The sequence below is a fragment of the Mixophyes fleayi genome, chromosome 4 (assembly GCF_038048845.1).
Source record: "Mixophyes fleayi isolate aMixFle1 chromosome 4, aMixFle1.hap1, whole genome shotgun sequence".
Lineage (NCBI taxonomy): Eukaryota > Metazoa > Chordata > Amphibia > Anura > Limnodynastidae > Mixophyes > Mixophyes fleayi.
The window spans coordinates 314,339,804-314,365,266 of record NC_134405.1 but is presented as its reverse complement, the minus strand read 5'-3'; the positions used below and the strand labels follow the sequence as shown (position 1 = coordinate 314,365,266).

The window sequence follows — 25,463 nt, the reverse complement described above, 5'->3', positions numbered from 1 at the left end:
CTTGAGTTTGGGTCAAACTGAATCTTTATTGAAAGGATCCACAATACATGGGAACATCAATACTAGAGCTATGACAAAAGGTCAGGGTATATTGTCTACTTCAGTGGAGAGGGACGAGACTTCCACCCGTCTCAGATACAAGCCAAAAAAAAACCCTGAATTTGAGCCCTTAAATAAGCCCAATCTGTTCCCCTATGAGGAATGGATAGGACTTCCTCCAAACTCCAAGGAGGTTAAACCCTTTCCTCATATGTAGCAGTTTCTCACCTTGTCACTCAGGTACTTGTGCATCTTGCCTGGCTAGTCAAGGTCATAAGATTCACAAGACGATCATTTATTTAGCACCAAGCATATTACCCAGCTCTGTACAGATTTGTTATTCACATCACTAGTGTTTGGTACTGTAAGATGCTTTATGGTAACAGTTGCTGGTCCCTTGAGAACATTAGGCTTCCTTGGTATTATGAGAAGGGGAGACTGGGTAAAGAGAGCAGGGGAAGAACATTGTACATAACAAATATTACATTTATTGCATATAGCACTCTCCTTTACTCAACCTATAAAGTAGACAGTAATAAATGGGTAACCAAGACAGTTTTTCTGGACTAGCAAACGAAGCACTTTGAGCTACCATGTGAAAGCTTAAACAGAAAAAGAAACCTCTCTGGAATAGCAAAAAAAGAAAGCAATGTTAGGGGGGGGGGGGGGGGGGGAAACAGCATTACTGCTCTGCATCCATGGTGCCTGAGCCGAGGACATTGATGGTGGAACTCTCATATCAGGTGGTTGGAGAGATGGTGTTTGGAGAAAGGTGGAACATTAGCAGCCAAAAGATAGAAAGGAAAAAGAAAAAAAAAAAAGTTTTACCTGTTAATTTAATTTCCTTAAAGGACACCATGACTGCCATAACGAGAAGTTCAACTCCCTATTCAGCTGTGCAGGGACAGGGAAAGTACACACCTCAGAATATTATTATTATCATCATCATTTATTTGTTGGGCACCACAAGGTAGCTGCAGCGCCGCACACAGTGATAACAGTAGTCTATACAGGGTGAAACCATACAGAACAATGAACAAAAAGTACCAATACTTCAGAAACTCCGGCCATTCATGTGCAGTAAAGACGGAGCGGAAGAACAGGTATGGAGACAGGAGGGGAGGGGGCCCTGCTCATACGAGCTTATATCCCAAGGGAGGGTAAACAGACCAGGCACAAGAGGAGCCAGTTGAGGCAAGAGGAGAGAAGGGAGATTAAACATATAGCTCCTGCTTTACATACAGTCAAATACATAAATATTGGGACATCAACACAATTCTCATATTTTGGGCTCTATACACCACCACAATGGATTTGAAATGAAACAAACAAGATGTGCTTTAACTGCAGACTTTCAGCTTTAATTTGAGAGAATTTACATCATAATCAGGTGAACAGTGTAGGAATTACAATGGTTTCTATATGTGCCTCCCACTTTTTAAGGGACCAAAAGTAATGTGACAAACTAAACAATCCTAGATCAAACTTCAACGTCAATTACAGCCTTAAGTCTGGAACGCATAGACAACACCAGACGCTGGGTTTCATCCCTGGTGATGCTCTGTCAAGCCTCTACTGCAAATGTCTTCAGTTCCTGCTTGTTCTTGGGGCAGTTTCCCTTCAGTTTTGTCTTCAAGTGAAATGCATGCTCAAATCGGATTCAGGTCAGGTGATTGACCCGAAGCAACCAAAGAGTTTAAGGCTAACAAGTGGAATGTTATGCAATGGCCAAGTCATTGTCCATCTGCACTGTGAAGCGCCGTCCAATGAGTTCTAAAGCATTTGACTGAATAGGAGCAGATAATATTGCCCAAAACACTTCAGAATTCATTCTGCTGCTTTTGTCAGCAGTCACATCAGAAAAAATAAAAGGGAAACCGTTCCATTGGCAGCCATACATGCCCATCACTCTGGACAGATGAGACAAAGATCAACTTGTACCAAGGGATGTTGTTTCAGAACTGTAATGGCTTTTTTTTAGATGTTGTTTGCCAAACTCTAATCTGGTCTTCCAGTTTTTGTGGCTCACAAATGGTTTATATCTTATGGTGAACCCTCTCTATTTACTCTTGTGAAGTCTTCTCTTGATTGTTCACTTTGACACATATACACCTACTTCCTGGAGAGTGTTCTTGATTTGGCCAACTGCTGTGAAGGGGTTTTTATTCACCAGGGAAAAAAATTATTCTGTCATCCACCACAGTTGTTTTCCGTGGTCTTTTGGTGTTGCTGAGCTCTCCGGTGCGCTCTCTTTTTAAGAATGTTCCAAACAGTTGATGTGGCCACACCTAATGTTTTTGCTATATCTCTGATGGGTTTGTTTTGATTTTTCAGCCTAATGATGGCTTGCTTCACTGATAGTGACAGCTCTTTGGATCTCATATTGAGAGTCGACAGCAACAGATTGCAAATGTCACACCTAGAATCAACTCCAGACCTTTTATCTGCTTAATTGATGATTAAATAACAAGGGAATAGCCCACACATGTCCATGAAATAGCTTTTGAGTCCATTGTCCCATTACTTTTGGTCCCTTACAACGGTTTCTATATGTGCCTCCCACTTTTTAATTCCTACATCTTTCACCTGATTTGCATGTAAAGCTGAAAGTCTGCAGTTAAAGCGCATCTTGTTTGTTTCATTTCAAATTCATTGTGGTGGTGTATAGAGCCCAAAATATAAGAATTGTGTCGATGTCCCAATATTTATGGACTTGACTATAGGATGTTTGACTTTGAGCCACTTCTGAAAAAAGCCAATAAAAAGGTAGGAATTTTGGGACTGCCCTGGAGAAGACCTCAGATGAAACGACATTAACAAGTAAACACATTTTTTTCTTCAGACTTCCTGACCACCCTAACGAACGGGATGTACCCAAACAATAATATAGGGTGGATTAAACAAGCAACATCATAATGAAGGCAAAAAAAAAAATCTTTATTGATCTATAGTAGAGTGTCTTCACTGCAGTCCTCACCCCCACAGCTCATGTTTTCATGAGTTCTTTAATCAAGCACAGGTGACAGTCTCCTTGGCTGGGTCAGTAATTATCCTATCTGTTCCACAGACAGAAATCCTTAAAAAAACATGAGCTGTTAGGGGTGCGCAAGAAATACTGAGCTATAGTCTTTCCTTCCAAACTGATCATTCTCTGCTGTCACGTGCAGCAGATGTTTTGTAAAACGAGTGGAGTGAGTTCCACCTTCCCGTTTTGCAAATTTCATTTGTTAATACATAGTCCCTTCTTGCCCAAGAGATTGCCATCGCTCTAGTTTAATTCAGCTTCAGAATTTTCAGTACTTACAAGACCTTTCTCCTATGTGTACGAAGTGACTTCACAGATCAGTCTTGCAAGAAAATCAATGATGGAGCAGGTCCCACAGATAGGCAAAACACTGATGACAATATCTGGAGGATGCTAGATGTTGCGCTCACCACATCCAACATTTGTCAAATGTCATTTATCTTCATTATTCGGTTGTGAGCAAAATGTTGGTAATGTCATCTCCTGATTTATATGGAAAGTAGACACTACTACTTTAGGTAGAAAAGTTGGCTGTGTCTTGAGCAGTAGGTTATCTGGAAAGATATTCAAGAATGGTTTTCTGCCCCATAACGTATGTAGCTCACCAAGAACACTACTTTGAGTTTAAGCCATTTAGGTTGAACATCCGGCAGAGGCACAAAAGGACTTTGTACGAGATACTAGTATCAAGATCTCATATGCCTAAAAAAGGTCTAATGTGAGGCTGCATCCTTTTTTGTCACTTGAATGAAACATGCAATTAAACTATTTAATGTCAGTCTTGTGTACAAAATGACGCTTAATGCGGATACTTGTGCTTTCAGGGTTTGGAGAGCCATACCCCTTTAATCTTTCCTGTTCTTGTCAAGTGTTCGCTGCCATTAGTTTAATCTCTTCTGGCACAAGCTAATAAAGGGTTTTCAAATAATGTAATAAATCACAGGCGAATTGTTTTCTAACTTAAGTTGTTACTTTGGTAGAAAATCCTGTGTTCCTGGGCAATGCCTGCTCAATTTCCACCCCATTCCACCTGATGCAAGAGGTCCAGTTGAAATGGTATAGGCCACTGTTGCTCTAGCAGCATTGCCCTGGTCCAGAGACTGTAGACCCATTGTCGGAGTCAGTCTGACTAAAATCCTGTCATCTTGTCCACAGTAGGATCTCCACTGTTGAAGAGACCATACCCAAAAGACAGTCGTTAGCTGAAATATCAATTGTATTATTTTGCCCAGTCTTCCGATACCTTGTCCTCTAAAATATTATATATACACACACACCCAGGAATTGGACATGATGTGATTGTACCAGTTACCTTTCTTTCAAAGTTATGGTTGTATCATAAATGGAGAAAAGGTATCAACTTGTTTGAGTTCTCTCCATGGACTTTCCTACCAAGATATCATTCTGGCAGGGACAAACCATTGCAACCTACTAAGTGCCGATATTAGTACTACACGTACCTTGGTAAGCTGTCAAAGGGACATTTAAAGGCCAAAAGGGTAGGCTAGAACACAAAACCCACGAAAATTATATTGCATTGCTACTAGGATATAGGCCTCTTGCAAATCTATTGACGGCAGAAAATTCTCTACTACTATTTGCTCTGTACAAAATTGAAAATCCCTCCCCCCTACCCCCAGCAACAATAGACTCCGGATGCTGTGTCTGCCCATAAATCATTGGGGATTGCATACAGGGGTCTATTCTGATCTTCTCTTCGTAAATAGTGCAATATTCCAACAGTAATTATTTTGGACCTTGCAATCCAGTTTGCTAGCGAAGACCAAAGAACCCTTGAAAGGAAACTTGACTAAACGGATTTTGTGCCCAAAGCCGCAAACAAATGTTTTTCTGGCCGTGCTCTTCCTGAGAACACAGCCCTATCCAAGGATTCTTCAGAGAAATTTTCCAAACCTTTCAGTAAAAACTTTATATGATCCATCCAATTGCCAAGAGCCCTGGAGACCAGAACTACAGCTACCCCTGATTTGACCATGCTTCCTGCTGAAATATGAAAAAATTCTTCTGTGCCAACTCATCTTCCTTTTCGCTCTCAACTCTCAAGATCTTTAATAACCACGTAGAACACACTGCATTTCCACTAGTTAACATCCTGTAATGTTGCCATAATAGGTGAAGCCCCATAGCTTTATTAATCCTCTTCAGTTATATTTTCATTATCCAAATTAATTGACCTAGATTCTTTCCCCTCTTAAATATGAGGACTCATCTTGCTCTAAGAGATTCCAATGATTCATAGGTAAAAAGCATATCATTCGTGTCTAACCCTATCTAACTGTGACCTGGCAAAAACTTTTAGTACCTTTCTGTGTATATACACCTTCAGTTGTTTTTTAATCATCTAGTTATTCTTTAAATTGCTCCAGTGGCCGAAGCGATTCTTTCCTAGTTTGGGGCAACACTTCATAATCTGCTGGCAACTCTCTATCACATGCTCCAGACACAGATTTTCAGACTTTCCTGATACAGGCTTTACAAGGGTACAAATAGGAAAGAAACTATTCTATAAATCTGAAAAAGTGCACAAATACCCAAAGGCTTACCCCAACTTCTGTGCTCTTCAGCATCTTTAGGGCAGGTTTACGGTCCATCTTTCAATACAATTCTCCATGAAGTGTCCAAAGATTACAAAAAAACTGTACTATTCACCAGCACGAACCCTGAAGGGACATGTAAAGCTGGCCATACATTGGCTTACAACGTGGAAGTAACGGCTTCCATCTGCAGTGTCCAGACAGAATGTCTGCCCCTGCCCAGTACAACAGTTGGCATTATATTGTCGGTCCCTGAGAGCTAACCCCTGTTCTGTAAAATGGGACTTGCCTTATACTTCCAGAACATAAACAGGTCTATTCTACTCTGCTGGAAAAAGACAGGAACCACCTAGTAAGAGAAGGAACAACACTATGGGGCATATTCAATTGTTGGCGAAAAAGCCAAAAATCTCGCGGTGCGCACACTATAAGTTATTAAGGTAATAGTGCACGTAAATACCGTTATTACGGTAGTTTTCTCGCTGGATTTCAGCTCGTAGCTCCCTGAGCTGCGAGCTGAAATCCAGCTTACTATTACCGTAATAACGGTAATAGTTTTAACGTTGTCGGGAAATGAAACAACTGAATACCCCCCCTATAAATCTTAGCTGAATAAGGAATTAACCAACACTGCACCCATTTAGCCTCCGCATAAGCCAATAGTACATTACGCCTGAGTTTCAGTATACCAAGGAGGCATTCCCCTGTGGTATAGGGAGGGTGTGTACAGATACTATTGCTGCAGATTCAAGTGGCACGGCAGGGAAATCATTGTCAATACGTAGTGTGGGCAAAGCTGGCATCAAGCCAACTCCGTCTAGAAGAGGCCAGTAGTCAAAATAACTGCTCTTTCCTGACCCCCTGCAGTATTACAACCACCTGGGCCTAATCACATGGAAGCAGAATTATTTTAACATGTTCCCCCCACTTCCAGATTGCAAAGCAATCTGTAAAGAAGGGACTGAACACCTCCTACTCAAAGGAAATAAAAATCCTTCCTTAACAAAACCTATACTACGTATATGGGACAATCCTAAGGTTCCCAACTTCTGACCAGTACAAACTAAATTAAGGGCTGCTCCCTATAGCAGGAGTGTCTGGAGCTTGCAGGAGCCAGGTAAAGCTTGTTTTATGGACAGGCATGCCTTGCAGACGTGGAACATGTAGCCCAGACACACAGGGCTGTTCAAAGAAACACTAATGCCATGGTGTTTTTTTTGTTTTTTTAAGAGAGGCAACAAGTTAATAAGGTATCCTGCATTTCACATCACAGTGGCCACTAAGGAGCTAATGCTTTACCTACTAATCCATACACGCCACCAATCAAACCGGACTGCTAAGTGCAACTAGTGAAATAAAAGCATTGCTTGTTATAAGTTAAGCTGTACTAACCTACCAAATTTCATTAACCACAAGTCAATCTAATTTAAAATGTGCACTCTACGACAAGGCCCAAAGCGCCTCGGTTTTGGCACAGATGTGATTCAATCCTAGACATTCAATCCTATAGACATCAAGGTGAACGTAAACTCTACTAGACAACACTACGAACTAGAGGTGCGTAATGAGGAAACAGACGTACTGCACAAAAGTGTAATCAACAATTCCAACCTCCTTTCATGTTAGAATCACCACTTTCATTAAAGACTCCAGGTTTAACTTCTAAAACACTATCCAGTTAGCTTCATTTACCATGAGTGACTTCTGAAGATACAGTAGTTGTGTGTATGAAGCTTTGCTTTACGTTGATAACAGTGAGCCTATCAATGTCTCATTAAAAGCATCTCAGAGGTGGTGCATAAACTGAAGCTCATTTGTGGAATGAAAAACCTCTGCAAAGCAAACATGCACTCTCTACCACTTTCTCCAATACTAATGCCACCACAAAATGAAGTTTTCAATTTGCTCATTGTTGCAATAATGCTAAACTTTGCAGGACTGATGCACCCTCGGCTCCTCCACAAATGCAATCCTGCTCTGTAAATCTATGCACTCCAAATGAAATCTAAAACACTTATGCAAATCAAGGTGCTTAGCTACAATAGAGATCATTTTCTTCCCCCAAGATTGCCCCAGTCTCAAACTAAATAGACAAAATGTACACAGAAACATCACTATATACTCTAATAAGGTTAAACAATCCCTACAGTTATACTGTAGATGCATGTCTTATGTGTTAAGTAGCTATTCATTATGATTTGAAATGTTTAACTGCCCTTTAATGCCATTAAACCAAAAAAAATTGTAGGTGCAGACTTTTTAACTCCGAAATCCTAACATTTCGCATGTATATTAATGTGTAAATGACACAGACTTCAGCCAACACTGCACACAAGCCACTAAAAGCAGTTTCCCATTCACTGCTGTCACCTAAGGAATTTCGTGAGGTCACAGCAATTTAGGTCTGTGCATTACTAGCCTGAGGGCCAATATATAGGTTTTCGTGTTAATTTGTAATAGTATTTTTTTTATGTGTTCTATAAAGTGTACTTCACGCTAATGCATAGAGGAAGCAGACCTGAAGCTACAATATAGATTTAACCATGTAGTCTTTATTCATAACAATGCAGCCCATCAAATTTTATAGTAATCAGTGACTCAAATGGTTGTCTATGAGCATGAAGTACATCACAGCTAAGTTGCTGGTTCTGTGTGAAGACACTCATGCATATTCAGATCTCAAAATGCTTGTATTGTGTGTGTATGTAGTTAACAGTTTGAGGGCATGATGGATGTTTTAGCATATTACTTACTATTCATTAGCCTTGCTGATTTTTTTCAGCTTTCTAATTTAAGGGTTCACAAGATTGAATTCATGGTGTTTTCGTATATCCAAAAGGGCAGCAACACTTATGGTTTAAAAAAATAAAAATAATTTGTTTTTTTTGTTTTTTACAGGCAAGGCCTGTACCAAAACACTGGTACAGGCCTAGCAAACCTCCATGTGTTGTGAAACTATAGCCAACCAATAACTGGTAGGGCATGCTGCGATATCTAGTGGTAAAGCATGCTGGGGCTTGTAGTTCCATAACACCTGAAGAGCCACGGTTTGGCCAGCCCTGCGCTGGGACATCATGTGTTTAAATGTAACTAGACTTTTCTGCCCCATCCAGCATTACTTGTAGAAACCGCTAAACATGTGAAGTCAGAAAACCAGTTATTTTCATAAAGACAATCAAGAATATGACAATAGGTGCAGAAATATAAGGTCACACAGAAAAACATGAATGTGATTGGTTGCTATGGCAGCACCATCTTTGTGTACTCGCTTTCATAGAGGCCCTCCCACTCAACCATCTCTTTGAAGAAAACCTATTCAGTAAACACTGCAGCAATTTTTGGCGCATTTAAGGCAGTGCACGGATGAGCATGTAGACAGCATCTGTATATATGAACCTTTACTTGCACTTCCTTAAAGGGACAATAGGGAGCCGTTCAAGAGTCTACAACAGCCATGGTGCTTGCACAGACAAATAATGTCAACTTACCAATACATGTAAAGATACCATAACAGTTTATAAAAGTGTTTTGGGGTCAGCTTGCAGATTAGATTTTGGGGTACTTCGGACACCCACCCAAATATAGTTTGGATGTTAAATCCCTCTCACCAAATATCAGAACAATGGTTATCTGATGCCCCAGAGCCCTACCCTAAAGGTTGTGAGACTCCAGTGTTTCCAGCACACAGAGCCTTCACAGGTATGAGAGGACAGACCAATCAGCTGTGATGGGTGGAGCACCAGACCACTGCCATTCCTAAACTTGGGAGTGGAGTTTGGTATTAAGTGCATTTGAATAGAAGTCTCCTTTAAAATCTCAGTCAACTCTACAGCCAAATAACTGGGACTGAATATTTACAAGATAGTTTCATATACACAATACACCAAGAACATCAGCATATTCAAAACTCACCCGCACAACAGAGACCCACAAAACAAAGTAAGCAGCTATAAAGTTAGGATTCTGAAGACAGACCTCAATTTTTTATGCATTTTATTTTTAATAACTTGCCGAGACTGGAATGAGAGATAAATAGAAGGCACAACAATTTTGCTCTCTTTTTTTTAAATTGTTTTTTTTTTACAAATACAAACTAAAAACCACAAGGAAAAAAATCCCTATCAAAAAAAATGTTTTTTTTCCACAAACTCGTATGTTTTAAAGTCAAGTAGTTAGACATTTAAAACCTATCCCAAAATCCAAAATTTGAGTGGTAAAAGTTTCCATAATTTTCTCAATTCCTTGATGGTGCTGTATAAAAAGTGTTAGTATAGAAATTCCAATGAACACCTTTTATTATTTTGCAGTAAAACAGCATTGGATGGAGATTGCAAGCAGCTGCACTAAGCCGCTTCCTTCTTCATCGCTACTCACAGCTTCAATGGATATATACTATCAAGACCCGAATACTGTGCCAACGACTAGCCTTTTCCTACAGAGAGGCTTTGAGTAAAGTGTCGGGATAATAGTCCGTCAGTCAAAAACCAAGAGCCTACACCAGCATTCCCAAACACACTGGTGGACTTCCTTAAATTCAGGAAATGTTCCATTGCAACTGACTCCTGAAAGCAGGGTTTGTTTGTTTTTGTTAATATTTGAGCCACATCCACCCCTAAAAGACATTGTCCAACAAATGCTGGATTCTGGGAAGAGGATTGAGAAGGGGGAAAAAAAATTAAAAAAAAATCTGTAGAATTGCAACACAAAACAAAAAGGTTGGGATGGGACAAGTGAAGTGTAGCAGTCCGTCACGTTGGGACAATGTGGCAAGACATCCAAGACCCAGGTTTCAGAAGGCTGCAGAGCAAAAGAGGGCTATAAACCCCACTTGATGTTAGAAGCCACTCCAAAATGAAAAAACAAAGATAAAAAAAATAAAACCAAGGAGGAAGACAAAAATCACTGGCGTGGACCTTGAATACCCCTTCCAGCCCCAAAACCAGGCTTCTGTGACATTGCACCACGTGGTGGTCCTCTCAGACCACCTCCAAGACCTCCACGTGGTCCTCCTGGGCCACGGGGCCTTTCACCACGACGGTCGCCCTCTCTGGCAGCACGAGTTTTCTTTTCCTCCACATTTAGACGTACGTCTCCACGGAACATGATAGGCTGTGAAGGAAAATGGGACAAGTCTTTTTTTTAGCAGAATGTAAAAATTCCAAAATTGAAAATCAGGTCTAAGTTGGGTTTCCCACCTCTTTTTTTTTTGACCTTCAAATACTCCAATATATTACATCTGGGAAGTTGGTAAAGTTTACGGGATAGGGAAACAAAATTAAAGGGCAAAGAAAACACTGAAGACAAATCTGAATATGATCAATTAACAAAATAATCAGCACAGCACATTACACTAGAAGTGTATGCAAACAAGTTTTAGATGGGATAGAAGCTAAACATGCACCGGGAGAATTTTTTTTCTCTTCTTTGGTGCTACTGTTTTCTGACCCTTATTAAAATAAGGGTGTACATAGCAAGCAAAAAACACAAAGTAGACCTACCCGGCTACTCAGGATTTTCTGAACTGGCTCGGCGTCATCAAAAACCACAAAGCCAAAGTTGGGAAGCTTTCCGCCGCTGTTTATACGAAGCTCAACAACAGTGCCGTAAGCTGGGGAGAAAAAAGCCGGTTTGTAAACCTATGAGCATGCAATATTTCAGATACTAGTAAATATATCCTAATGGGTAATGTGTTTAAAGCACACTTACTCTGGAAGAACTCCTTGAGCTCACTCTTGTCAACATCGTGTGGCAGATTACCAACAAATAGTTGATGGCTGTCTGGATACCTGTTGATTCGTCTGGTTTCCAACTCTCCTGGTTCTCCCTCTCTCACTAAAGACACAAAAGATATTACTAAAAAAGAAAAAACCCTTGCCACATGCATCCAATTACTCTTTAATTAGCACAAGAAATAAAATGCACAAAAAAAACCAAACCACACAATTTAAAGAATTATGCATGTTTTCTAACGTGCAGAAAAGTCACCAAAGGATTTTGATATCACAAGTTGGCACAAGTTGTTATATGGGACAGCACAGTGGCTGCACCACAGTGGGTCCCGAGTTCAATTTCCAACCATGGCCTTATCTGTGAGGAGTTTGTATGTTCTCAAGTTTGCGTGGGTTTCCTCTGGGTGCTCCGGTTTTCTACCATACCGGTATGTTAATTGTCTGCTGAGAATACTAATCTTGGTCTGTGTGTGTTAGGGAATTTAGGCTGTAAACTCCAAAGGGGACAGGGACTGATGTGAATGACAAATATTCTCTGTACAGTACTGAGGAATTAGTGGAGCTATATAAATAAATGATAAGCATGAAACTGAAGGAGGAACACTCAGCAATAAGCCCCATATGAACTCAGGGATAATATGAAAATGATGTGCACCAGCTTTGGACACAAGCTGCTCCCAAGCACTACAAACAGAACTATTGTAAAGGGTAGTCCAAAACGTGCAATTGGAGGGGGAGAGGACTATTCCACATCTATCAGTAATGCATGCAGTCCATATATTTTATATCCTCACCAGGTCTGGGACCTCCTCGTGGTGGGATTACTGTAGTCCTCTGTTCTCTGACTCGTTGATCTCTCTGTGGTGGTCTCTGTGCTGATGTTTGGTTTTCAGATTTAGTGTCTGGCCGGGGCTAAAACAAACATTGAATAAATATTAGCAACTTACTAATATGACATTTTAATACGAAACGTATGTCATGCTACAATATTTTGCCCATTTAACAGCTATTATGGGGCGCACAACCACCAACTACAGTAATGTCTCACTGTAAAAATACCAGCCACAAAATAAAGTCGTCCAATCTTAAAAAGACTTGTAACATCTAAAACATACATAGTTTACATGCCACTAGAAAGCAGTTACAACAGCTCACTTGTTATCCATAAGTAGAGGGGAGAAACAAAAACCCAACTTGGTTAAGTAATAACACATGTATGAAGATGCTGGATTGGCCCGGATCCCTATTATGGTTGCAAGAGGAGATGTCAGTGAAAAGGGTGATTTCGGGGGTATGTTTGGCAGGAGCTTCAGTGACAGACAGTTCCAACTCAGTAGTGTTTGAAGAGTAAAGGTGTAGACAGCGAGGTCAGCATGGAACTCTGGGATTGGAGTGTGAAAAAACAGCAGCAAAAGGGCAACAGTCAGTGGGAAACACCAATGGCCTAGCCTACTGCCAAATCTATACCATTATACTCACACTTCCTTCCCTTGACTTTGTTCTTTTCCAACTAAATAGTAAGCGCCCTCGAGCAGGTCCCTCACATATCCCTCCCATCCTGTGGTGCCAAGCTAAAGAACTCTACAACCAAGTGCCCATTTCCAACAGTCATGAGTTTTACTGGTCCGCTAGGTTGTGGAACATTTTTTTCTGCCATGATTTAGGTTCAGTCAATCCCTTAAGGCTAATCTCTACTTAGTGGTACAGAGCAAACACCTTCACAATAATCCCCCCCCCCACCCCCAACTTGAGGGGAGAGAAAACAAAAAAAAAAAGTTTCTTACTTGTGATGGTTGAACTTTGACAACATGAGGTGGGATTCCAGACACCGGGACAGCTCCGCTGGGTGGAAGGTTTTTGCTAGTTACAGATGCCCAAGAGAACGCCTAAGAGAAGCAAAAATAAAAAGATTGTTTTAAAATTGGATTTGCTTCACCCTGTGTCATAACACAGCTCTAAAACAAACAATTTACCCTTGAGTCCTCTTGTACTATTGGTGCTGGGTCTGCAGGAAGAGGGGATGGGCTCTTTTCCACCACCTCTTCTTCTTCTTCTGGGGCCAGTTCCTCAGACACCAGTTCACATTTTTCTTCAACCATCTCCGGCTCTGGATCCTGCTCTGGTTCTGGCTCTGGCTCGGGTTCAGGTTCTACAATCTGCTCCTCCAGTGCCTCATCTAAGTCATTATTACTGAAAACGAATGTCAGATTGTGAGATCATTCCATTCAAGACACAGGGGAAACTCCGCACCTGACTCAAGTAGCCCATTAGATGGTGGCCAACAGGAATGTAAGAGAACCAAAAAGCTCACAAATAAAAGTTTGGGCTTTTCTAAAGAAGAAATAGCCATCAATATAATTTTAAGACAATGTCAACAAAATAGTTGACTAATATACAGTACTAAAGATAAAATACATTGAAATAAGAATAATCCATACCTGCCAGATTGATCATAGTATGTGCCGTCATCTGTGGCAACTACTTCTGGAGTTTGCTGTCTCTCCTCAGGCTCATCTACTTCCTCATCAGATTCTAAAACAAAGGGCGCATGGCATGTACGAGTTAGCTTTGTAGTCTGTACCTTGCCACTCATCCTTTAGAGGAATCATTTTTTAATACTCAGTAGAGAAAACAAAGCTATGTCTATATATAGCAATGTGAACACTTCATATTTATAACAAATGACAAAAAAAAACAAAACCATAGAAACAAAATGTCTTTCCTAGACAATGACAGCGAACAGAACTCCTCCTCGGCTCAGTTTACAAAGTATTACAAAGGAACAAAAAAAAAAAAAAACGAAAAACTCCGCACACTACAGTGAATCAGTAAAAGAGCTGCTACTTATACATAAAATGCAAAAAGTAGATTACCAGCTCTTTTACTGGTTCACAGCAGTGTGCTGGGGGATTTCTCTCTGTATTCGTTCCTTTATGGATAACCACAGCCTTTCAAGCATCTGCTGTGAACCTATAAATTGCTTAAGCAACTTCCATGTCTGTAAAGTATTAAAAAGGCCAGATTTTGAAACAAAGGAACAGATACAAAAAAAATTACTGTGCCTGAACCAACTGCCATCTACGAGTGTGAGAGAGTCACTATACACCACACTCAAAATCCAGCTAAAAGGACTCCCAAAGGATTTTCAATATTGTTATGGGTGCAAGTGATCAACTAGAAAATTGTATACAAACCTTCTGGAGGCTCCGTGTCAGAGTCACCAAAAACTTCATCTTGATAACGGAATATGTCGTTATGGACATAGAACTTGTTCGCCACAGATCCCTAAACAAATATTAAATAAAATAAAAGGTTAAGACTTTGCAAACACCCAAGTTCTACTACTGATGCTGTAATATTGTAACCATTTAACCAGAAGCAAAAAAAAGGACCATTTTATGTCAATCATTTTGCAGACTGTCTCGACTTCCACCCACATTAAACATCTCAAGCAGCAAACATTCACATTAAACGTATTGTGTAGTTAATCTGTACATTAACATGTGCTCTTTACCTCTGGTGCCAACACAAAGGTCTGCATAAAGCGACGCATGGGCTGTCTGTTGTTGGACAGCTCCCCCATAACTTGTACCACAACCCCATCATTTAGAGTGGCATGGGCATCAACGTGGCGGATCTTCGTACGGCAATCCTTGAAATTCAAGGACATTACTTTCTTATGGATGTCCTGTAGAAACACAAACACACATTACTTCTCAGGATTTTGGGGTGGTTGTTCAATTTTCTATACTAATAGTTAGTAACTTACAGTTTGTCCATACACAGCATCCGCCGGTTTTCCATTGCTGTCCAAACCACCATGAACATAGGATGAACTCTTGCCATAGAACCTAAATAAATATATTTGTCAATATTAACAAAAGACCTTATAAAGAGCAGATATTACATTGTCTGCTATTTAGCAGTTTTCACACAATTCTGATTCTATTTACAAACTCATGTCAAATTTCAAGAGCTTCTATCTAAAGATATTTGGGATAAGCCTGTGATAATACAGAATATTTCACTATAGACACAAGATAGCCTATGAAGAGGCACTGCAAGTCTTACAAAAGTCGTATACTCTGCTAAATAAGAGTTTTGTATATACAGCAATGATTTGTTAAAGTATTTTGGAATATTACATTTAAATTTAGAAATAATAGGACTTATTATTGGGACACTGAAACATGCCAGGTTACCCTAGGAGTGAAAAGCAAAATACCAACCCCACACAAAGATATGCAGTAAAAGCTTAAAAGGACATTACTAAACATGTACAAAAAGTCTTCCAAATGTAATTTCTCATCTTACTTCACAGGAAGAACCAGAATATACAAATTACAATGATATGCAACTTAATAAAAAAGTAACTTAAAGAACACAAAAAGGCCACCTATCGTGACCATAGAATAAGGGGTGAACCAGGGAGTCAAAAATAAAATCTAGGAGCCAGCAGATTCTTTTGAGGAGACATGAAAGATGTGCCTAGATTACAAACAATTTAAATGACTGCCAAGTTTGAATTTGAGTGGAAGAATTGAGTGGTTGAAATTAGGACCTCCAAGTTAAACTAGCACATAAGCTTCACAGTCTAGGCACCACTATATAACCTCATACCTATGCAGAAAATCTGGTGCTTGGTTAAGGAGTGTGTAATACTGCCTCACGAACTCCCGCCCGACAAGCAGGGGACTTGGCTTCTCCATCACCATTTCTTTGGTCAACTGAAATCTAGAAAAGAAAAGTAAACAACCATCCACAAATATTAAAATATAGGCAAATTAAAGGAACAAAGTGCAGGAAAGACAGTTAGTGAGGTTAATTGTTGCAACATTTTGACAGAAATGTAAAAGTGGCTTAACAAAAAACTCCCCCCAAAAAATACCTATGAAGCCCATCAAGACTTAATAAGCTGGCTGACACTGCCATTTAATGTATCCAGCCAAACAGTCCTAGCATATGATAGCTTCCAGCCCACTATTGATTAAAATATCTAAATGCTCCCCCATCCCAATTAACATTGTGGTGACTAACAATACACTGCCAAACAGGAGTGAGAAGGGTATTGCTAGATCATTAGGGAACCTGGTGGATTTGGTTAGATGCTGGACTCCAAAAAGTAATATACTGTGATAACATATGGGGAAATATTCAATTAGTTGCAGAGTGCCTCCAGAACGGTCACAAAGGAACTCCGCGGTGATGTCACATCACAAATTCCCCCTCAATAGCGGTGCAAGGAAAAACCTGCTATGTTGAGGTACCAGAGTACCTGAATACGTGTTCTGCCGCAATGTCCGGAGGAACACAACGGCTAATTGAACATGCCCCATAGAATTTCAGTTTTGGATGTAAATAGACGAACATAAGAGGAGATTCAGGACCCAAAAATGACAGGTAACTGTAGTCTTTACCCAGTTTTTCAGAATTACACAAACACTTTAATTTTACAAGATGCCTCTTCTTAAAGAATCAATTTGCATTTGATTAAACCTCAAGGGCAACACAACCGGTGTCAATTTATTTAGATTGAACAAAGAAAGTCAGTGCCGTCCTCTCCAACGGAATATGAAAGCAAGGTACACACCGCTATGACACCCTGGCTCTTGGGTTAAACATATCCCCAAGGGAGAGTTTCGACTCACAAAGCAGCGCTGCTGTTTTCCATGTGATACAGAGAGCTATGAAGACGTGCCCTCCTACCATGCATACCAATTAGAATATGAATTCTAATTTTACAGATGGTTGTCACATAGCGCAATCTAATGGTCAGAGTTTTTATTTTGCTTTCTTAAACCCAAGACTGGTTCGGTTGCACTCTGCAGACGGAACTAGATGATGGCTTTTCCATAAAAAACAATCTCACTGATCTGCAGATAACCAGTCCTTGATCACTGCTGTTACCTGGAAAATGCCAATAAATCCTAACTGCTTCAGCAGTCAACCATGACCGTAACAATCTTGTGGAGCAATTTCAGCAGTGATTTAGTAAAAAATTAGTCTAGCCAACAAATGTCACTTGAAAACGGCTTTCACCTTGGGCCATTCACAGTAAAATCTACAGCAGATGAAGCCAGCCATACCCCAAAAATCATAAATCGCATAGCCAAAGTATACCTTGCAGTACTAAATGTCTGGGTTTTGGAAGACAGGACATGGATTACAATCTGTTATAAGGATGCACCTGCTGCTACTCTAGCACTTGCCATATGTCCCTACTCTGGAGAGTTGGCACATCTCAATCTGATATAGACAAAGTTCACAGTAAAATAAGCAGTTTCCCCGATACTGTCATTTTGAAAACTAACTCTACAAAGGCTATTAACAAAAAGATGCATGTGGATACACACCTTGTACACTCACAGTTGCCATAAACATGAGTTTCTAAGCAACAGCTAACATTTCAGAACCAGGGCTTGAGTGGATGGGTATGCTACAAACTTAAAGCAAAACCTCTTTTACAAGGCTAATATGTAAGTAGACAATGACAGTTGATCTTAAGGTTTTGTCTTTTTAAATGGATCCAACTGAACACCACAAGTACATATGTGGCCAATCAGTGAAGTAAATTTTACATGTTACCAGCTTTGCAAACAGAAGAACAAAATTCCACATTTGCATCATAGTGTAACAGAGTGCTTACCTTTTTGGCTAACACTGATGCAAATGTGTATTTTGTATAGAATTCCCTCATCTGCATGCCATACACAAGACATTCTATGTAAACATAATACTGTTTGTAACCAGTTTTGCCTGTAGTGTGTAACTAGTGCATTTCAATGGCCAAATCATCAAAATTAAGTCATCGAGAATTATGCCTTGAATGTTCTTGGATGTGAAGCTAATATTCTAGCAAGTATACTACAAATCTGTCAGCTAATTGTTGTAGAGTCTGTGTGCAAACAGTCCCCCTAAGATTCCATTTTACAAATGTAACCACTCGATCTTTGTTTTCTCTATAGACTCTACTAGTGTACACAGTGCTTCCCTGTTTTGAAGTTCCAACAATGCTTGGTGTGGCCAGCCATAGCGAGACCCCCATCTACAACTGCACACCTCGCCTCATCAGAGGTGAACAAAGCAGCATTAAAATCTATTTGCATCATTTGTTCAACCCCGGATGATGTCTGGTGTATGACACAGTGGAGGGCATTGGCCTTAGATTACATGTCTTACTCTGGTCAGTCTCCAGAAGATGGCAGGAACTTCAGGTCAGGTAGAGTGAGATAGAGATTCTGACCAGGAAACCCAGATTTTGAAAGTGGAAACACTGCTTATAACACACATATACATACATATATATACATACACATACATATATATATATATATATATATATATATATATATATATATATGTATATGTAATAAGCAGTGTGTCCACTTTCAAAATCTGGGTTTCCTGATCAAAATTTGTACTTAACACACCATAGTACATACATAAAATGTTACATAGAAGGCCCTATTTATGAAGCCCTAAATGCAGACACTGTTTTCCCACATGGTTTTGGCATTTTAAGTAAAATATACTAAAATGCCCAATGCAGATGTCGGAGATCTCTCTCCTACGTAAGCCAAATTACTGAATTAACCACAATCACCACAATAGTGAATGGGGACCGTGGTCAGGGCAATTTTTGTCAAGTTCTGAAAAGCTCTTGACCCCCACGGCCAACGCCACTGAACCCTATGGGGAGAGCATTGTGGTAGAGGGATCTTCAAATCCCTTATCTACTCTCCCCTCCTGTTACTTTCGCAAAGTTGCGATTGTAACCGAAGTTGAAATGAAAGCAAGGACATCACAGGGGCAGCCTCCTATCAGGCGCTCCGTCGCGGGATGATTTTCTAATAAATTCATTCGAAAAATCATCTTTCACCCTCCATCTTTGGGTCAAAATCCGGTTAATAAATAGGCCCCTCAAGACTACACTACTAAGTTCCCTGTGTTATTGCCTACGTAATGTCGGTCTACAATTAAGTAGTGAACCGTTTTAGCGTAAGCTGGGATAAATTTATCATCCGTTTTTCCCAGAATAGCCCTAATCAGGGTCAAATTTCATGGGAAACCAGGGGGCAAAAAATAAATAACCTAGGTGGAAACACTTGCTTATAAGGGCAAAATAGTCCTTTTGTTAATTTTTCAACTATAACCTCTAAAAAATTTTAACCAAAGTGCTGTTAACCCTTTCTTCTTGTATTTCCTATTCCTTAAGGTGATTGCTATTCAGTGTGAAGCAAGCTAAGACTGAAAGGCTATCTACAGCAGGACCTGCTATTTATGGCAACATGAAATAACTTGCACTCACATTTCCTAAAGCTGCTACATCATACAAGGCGAGCAATGAGAAACAAAGTGCAGAGATCGGAAAGAAATTAAAAGCTGAAAGAATTTCAATAGCCAATTTAGACACAAGGATTAACAAATCCAATTGATCAATCAAAAACCTCTTGAGTGAAAAGGTTTATTGCAGCATAAACTTGTGGGCACAGTATCCATGTCACACAAATCTGTTCCACTAACTTAGTCATTAAGCTCTCTTAACAGCATGTATTATTTGTAACATGTTCCTTACATGGAATGTCCAAACGAAAACATTTTGTATATAAATTCTAGAAGAATAGAGAAGCAGGTGACCAACATCTCCGATCTAAACAGCAACAACTATATCCAGCAGCTAAGGATTGTAACCACAACTGGAAGACAATCCAGAGGTAGACAATCGTTGGCTACCCAACTGTTGTGGAACTATATGTTCCAAACATTCCCTGTGCTTGACAAACCACTGCAAACAACTGTTCCATGCTCCCCATTTATCAAAACACATCACTTGTTCTAAGAATGTTATCAGTTTTTACTCCAGTACTGTCCATAGTTGGAGACATAAATAATCTAACTAGATTGTTACTGGACAAATTTAAAACAAATAAAACGAGTTCATAGAGAGACCATGAACTTTGCCAGAGAGGACAACATCCAGTCCCCCAGATGAGCAGCCTTTCTCTAATACTCTAGCCAATAAGCCAAAATAATCACAAGGGGCCCGATTCATTAAGGATCTTAAATGAAGAGGATCCTTATTTCAGTCTCCCGGGCAAAACCATGTTACAATGCAAGGGGTGCAAATGAGTGTTCTGTATTGCACATAAGATAAATACTGACTGTTTTTTCATGTAGCACACAAATACTTGATAGCTTATTTGTACACTGCAATTTAAAGTTGATATGTGTGTTACATGAAAAAAAAGTCAGTATTTAACTTATGTGCAAAACAGAAAACTAGTTTGCACCCCTTGCATTGTGACATGGTTTTGTCCAAGAGACTGAAATAAGGATCCTCTTCATTTAAGATCCTTAATGAATCAGGCCCAAGGTTTCTCATACAACTCATGTTTCAGTAGCCAAAATGTTACAAAATGAAGATCACTGGGATAAAAGCCCACAATGAGAAACCAATGGGGGTAATAGGAGTAAAACACCACAATGGGGGGGAAACACATTACTGTTCTGTCCCTGCTTATCCCTGTGTGGGTACAATGAATGAATCACTGCATATTTATATTAACACGCTGTAGTGTCCCTGTCAGAGCAGGAGAGGAGACAATGATGGCTGCTGAGCACGTTAGAGGGGCCGGGGCGGCCTCAGAGTGCAGGTCTAGGAGCCCAACAGAGCCAGTGGTAGCCGGGGCCACAGCATGGAGACTGCAGGGGCCCGGTCACTGGGACAGAGCATCCCTATAGGAGTCTATACCCCATATAATGCCGCCTGAGCACGTTGCCCGGCGGCTGCTCGCACATCGGGCGTCAGAAGACATTACCCCAAGACGGTCAACACTACACGTTAACGGGAGCCTTGTACTGGGAGGATCACGTAGGCCGCAGGGCGCACCGAACGGCCGCTCAAGGTGACGGTGGCCCCGATCTATGGCGCCGGGGGGGTAGAGGACGCCCATACCACTAAATACCCGTCAGACTAACCGTCCCATGAGGAATCCGAGGCCGCCGCTTACCTGCTGTGGGTTCCGGCTTGGGGCGGGCTTTTCGCTCCGGAGCAGCCTTGGTTTACCTCACACAGCGTCGGCACAAGCAACGGCGTGCTCAGCTGCCGGCTACATATAGTAAGCGCGCAACCTAACCCGCTGAGTCCTTTGAACCAATGGCAAAGCGCGACTCAAGATCTTCGGAAGCCGATTCGTTCCTGCGTGTCAAATGGGCGAGACAATTGTGTGACCGACGTCCCTACAAACCAATGAGAGCCGTTAGAGATTTCTGTGGGTGAACGCCAACGGCCGCACACTGCGGCAGGCAGCGAATCGAAATCTAGTACACATCGCGGTGGGCGGGGTTAACAGCCACTGCTACGGCACTGGTGAAAGCTTGGCTGTGGTTGGCGAGGCGTTTTCTACTCCAAGCTAGTGTGGTTGTGGGGAAACGCAGGCCCCTGTGATATTGGACGAGAAACCCCGGACGACCATAAAGAGAGGCGGAAAGCAGACGCCCTGGCCAATCAGAGAGCAGGGATAGGGTTGATTGACGTGAGGGAAAAGTGTTTCTTAAAGATAAACTGTCCCATTCAATAAGCTCATACATGGTCATAAAGCAGTTGGGCCCCTCAGTATTACCATCTACTGGAGAAATAAAGAGGATAAAATGCAAATATCTTACCCTAACAACCTAAAGAGTGATAGACTTAGGTCATGAACTGATCCCTGCTGATTCTTGCATAATTATCCCATTAATAATGCCATGCCTGACCTCCTTGCAGTGTTAAAGGAAAGAAAGTGAGAACATGCAACAAAGAAAGACCACCTCTGGCCACCTCGCAGCCTTTATAAAGGCCGCCAACAAGTGCCAGAGTCATGCAGATGGAAATCATTGGTTATTTTATTCTTTGCAAAGAGTTCTTCGAATCATGAACAACATCTTAGGTGTCTTTGGCCATGTGGGTGCATTGACCGAGCCCAAAAGAGAAGAAGACCACTTGGGTCATATGCTCGGAAAACAAAGCAGCGTGCTCGTTCATGTTGCTGTCCGAACCAATTTTTTTAAACAATTGCAGTGGAACTATATTTGTAAGAAGTGGAACTAGACAGAACTAGTGCAGACACAATTGCACAGTAAAAAATGACCTGTCTTTCAGGTGCTATATTTATAAAGTTATTGCTTCCCTATTATATGTAGTGTAGTGATGGGGGAAAACTACTACATCTTATGCTATTTTAAAAAAGTGTCATTGGCCAAACCCAGTGCTATGCTGCCTCATTGCACTAGTGGGACCATCATAAAGTAAAAAGGAAAAGTTTATTCGCAAGCATTGGGACCAACTCCATGAATCCACCACAAAAAAAACAGCTGGGTGTATCTTTCTGATATAGTAATATTAGCCCAGGGCAAAGGAATGATGTGCAGCATCCCCCCTATCATATGGGGTCAAGGAATCCTTATTCCAAGGAGAAGACTATACATGTTGCCCTTGGGGGTCCTACCCCACCCTCCATGACATTGGGAGATGAGAGGAATTCTAACTAGTATACTATGTTTAAAAAGATGTTAAGCAAAAACTATTAAACTAATGCTATTTTTACCAAACACTAATCCTGTCCATAGTTAATGTTCTCATTCCTTATCAAGATCCAAAGTAATCCATAGTCCATGATCATCAAAGCACTACCAGATTATTTTTCCTTAGATCACCAGAAACTGGACTGGTCCCACCTAGACTTATAGCCCAATCCTTGTGCAATTTCATTACTTTAAAATAAAAGAAAATATTGGCTGCCTCGGGAAATGTTTGTGTAATTACATTTTAGGGAGCCCATCTTCCGCTGTATAAAGATATAGCACCCATCACACTAATCACTGCAAAATTGTGCACATACACTATAATTGAGCTTTCGATTTCCAACTGATTTTGACACATGAAGGTAGACTATACACTGTCAAAAACCTTTAACAAGGACCCGACCTACTCTGTAAATTAGGAAGGCTCTATCTACAGAGTAGTCCCAAACATGAAGCTATGTGTTCACTGATCATCAACCCAAGCTGTTACATTCCTCAAAATCTCCTGGGCGTGATGATATACCTTCTAACAACTTCTACCTTCTTGTCACTATAAATACAGTCACAATGCTGTCCCGCTCCTCGAGATTTTGAACAGAGTACAGTTCAATTATTGCATTACTGTGATTGACCAAAAGGACCCATGACACTGTGGTCCAAACATAACAGCAGCCAGACTATCTTTTGAACATTATTCTAAAGAGTTCTTATTGTTTTTTGCCTACTGTTCAGATTTCACATTGCTTAGTTTATAATTCTGTCAGGATTCAACTAATGCAGTTGATCATTCCACTGTTCACCTGGCGGTGTCGCACACAAACAGTTTGACTTGACAGTATGGCTGTTGTGCTTGGGTTGCTCACCCACATTCACACTTCAACTATGAACACATTTTTTACTTCTAAGCCTTGCAGGTCCCACCCCTGCCTAAGGTACCTCAGATTCCTTTGTACCAAGCATGTTTCTCTGGAAGAGAACCCTGCTTGTCGGGACCTGTCGTTCTTCAACACTACATGGACATCCCTCCTGCCTCACTAACTTACACCTTTTCTATGCCCTCTAATCCAATCCACAAATTTTTGCCATTGTAATCACTATTAACAAAATACCTGTCATGTCCCTGGACACTAAAAATGCCAGCTTCTCAAATTTGGACCTTCTAGAGCAGGCCTGTCCAAGCTGCGGCCCTCCAGGTGTTGTGAAACTACAAGCCCCAGCATGCTTTGCTGGTAGACAACCAGTTGATAGCTGAAAGGGCATGCTGGGACTTGTAGTTTCACAACATCTGGAGGGCCGCAGGTTGGACAAGCCTGTTCTAGAGATTCAGTAAATGCAAAGCATTTCTGAAATATCACAATCTACACGACACATGGAGTGTTTTGCACCCGCCATTCAGAGAGTTATTCCCCACACAACCTATACTTGGGTATAGATTTCTTATTAATTAATAACATTTCCACCCAAAAGCTCATGAACATCAGGATCTCCCCTGTGTATTGTTATGACCACGCTACGGTAGAGATAAAGTTTGCTGCTACACATTTGCACTGGTGCCCTTCGATGCATCATTCTTCCCCAAACGGGAACACATTAATGATATTGCACAAGTGAGTGTTGAATTCCATGTACAAAATAGCTCCCTCAAAACCTCATAAGCAATTTTATGGAAAGCTCATAAGGCAACCATAAAAAATACATTCATGAGTCTGGCCGAGGCCCAGGAAAAAAAACAAAAGAACATTTCCAACCTAGAGCTACAAATGGATGTACTGACTGTTAAACACCATCACTACCCCAGGGGTAGCATATACCTTCCTTGCTGTCAAGCTCAGCTCAACCAATTGGTATCCAGTAAAGAGATAACTGCAGTGGATACAGCAAAAGAACTACAAAAAAAGGGATAGAGCGGACACAAATACACACTGGATTACACTCCAAGTTTAGCCTGAGAATAAGTTGATCTTGCAACCTTACCTACAGTGACCAAATATTGCTAACATAATGCTTATACTACCTAATACTTGTTCTAAGGACAAATTGAACATCTGAGCTCCTAGAAATCTACCTATAGACACATAGGGAATTTGATCTACCCACTACGCCTAATGATCATTTTATGTTCAATGTCTTTGTTTAAGTATTCATGTTTCCTATATGAATGTTTTTCACATCATTCAGTTGCATTAGGTATATAATTGTACTAAATACCTCATCCACAAATAGGAACTTTAGATCTGGGGATATTATTTTCAGAACAAAAACTTTAATTCATGCACTCATCGCCCGCACCGACTATTGCAATGCCATTCTTACTAGTCTTCCCTAAATAAGACACTCACCCCTACAGTCTATTTTGCAAGCAGCAGCTAGATTTTCCTTGCAAATCACTGTTCCACAGCTGATCCACTCAGTCAGTCTCTACATTGGTGAATTGCCCTCCAGCGCCATCTCCACACAGGCCACAACTGGCATTACATATATCATTTCATCAGTTGTATTAGATATTACAGCTTTAGATTACATTGCCATGCTGTTATACTGGCAATAGTTGGT

At 40.7% G+C, this 25,463-nt stretch overlaps 1 protein-coding gene across 2 annotated transcripts in view; it reads right to left on the bottom strand.

Annotated features, from left to right (window-relative positions):
* Positions 1–9,595: 9,595 nt before the first annotated feature.
* Positions 9,596–25,463, bottom strand: part of G3BP1 (G3BP stress granule assembly factor 1) — a 29,500-nt gene continuing 13,632 nt past the window's right edge. The window contains exons 1-12 of one of the 2 annotated variants that reach the window (XM_075210098.1): positions 21,359–21,468; positions 15,969–16,082; positions 15,118–15,199; positions 14,863–15,036; positions 14,543–14,633; positions 13,787–13,880; positions 13,322–13,538; positions 13,133–13,234; positions 12,143–12,260; positions 11,326–11,451; positions 11,118–11,227; positions 9,596–10,728 (exon numbers count right to left, since the gene is read on the bottom strand). In XM_075210098.1, the coding sequence (XP_075066199.1) occupies positions 10,519–10,728; positions 11,118–11,227; positions 11,326–11,451; positions 12,143–12,260; positions 13,133–13,234; positions 13,322–13,538; positions 13,787–13,880; positions 14,543–14,633; positions 14,863–15,036; positions 15,118–15,199; positions 15,969–16,063 (1,419 nt within the window). In that variant the 5' untranslated portion in view covers positions 16,064–16,082; positions 21,359–21,468 and the 3' untranslated portion in view covers positions 9,596–10,518. Of the gene's footprint in view, positions 10,729–11,117; positions 11,228–11,325; positions 11,452–12,142; positions 12,261–13,132; positions 13,235–13,321; positions 13,539–13,786; positions 13,881–14,542; positions 14,634–14,862; positions 15,037–15,117; positions 15,200–15,968; positions 16,083–21,358; positions 21,469–25,463 lie in introns of those variants that run through there. The other variant, XM_075210097.1, reaches the window with a different exon arrangement.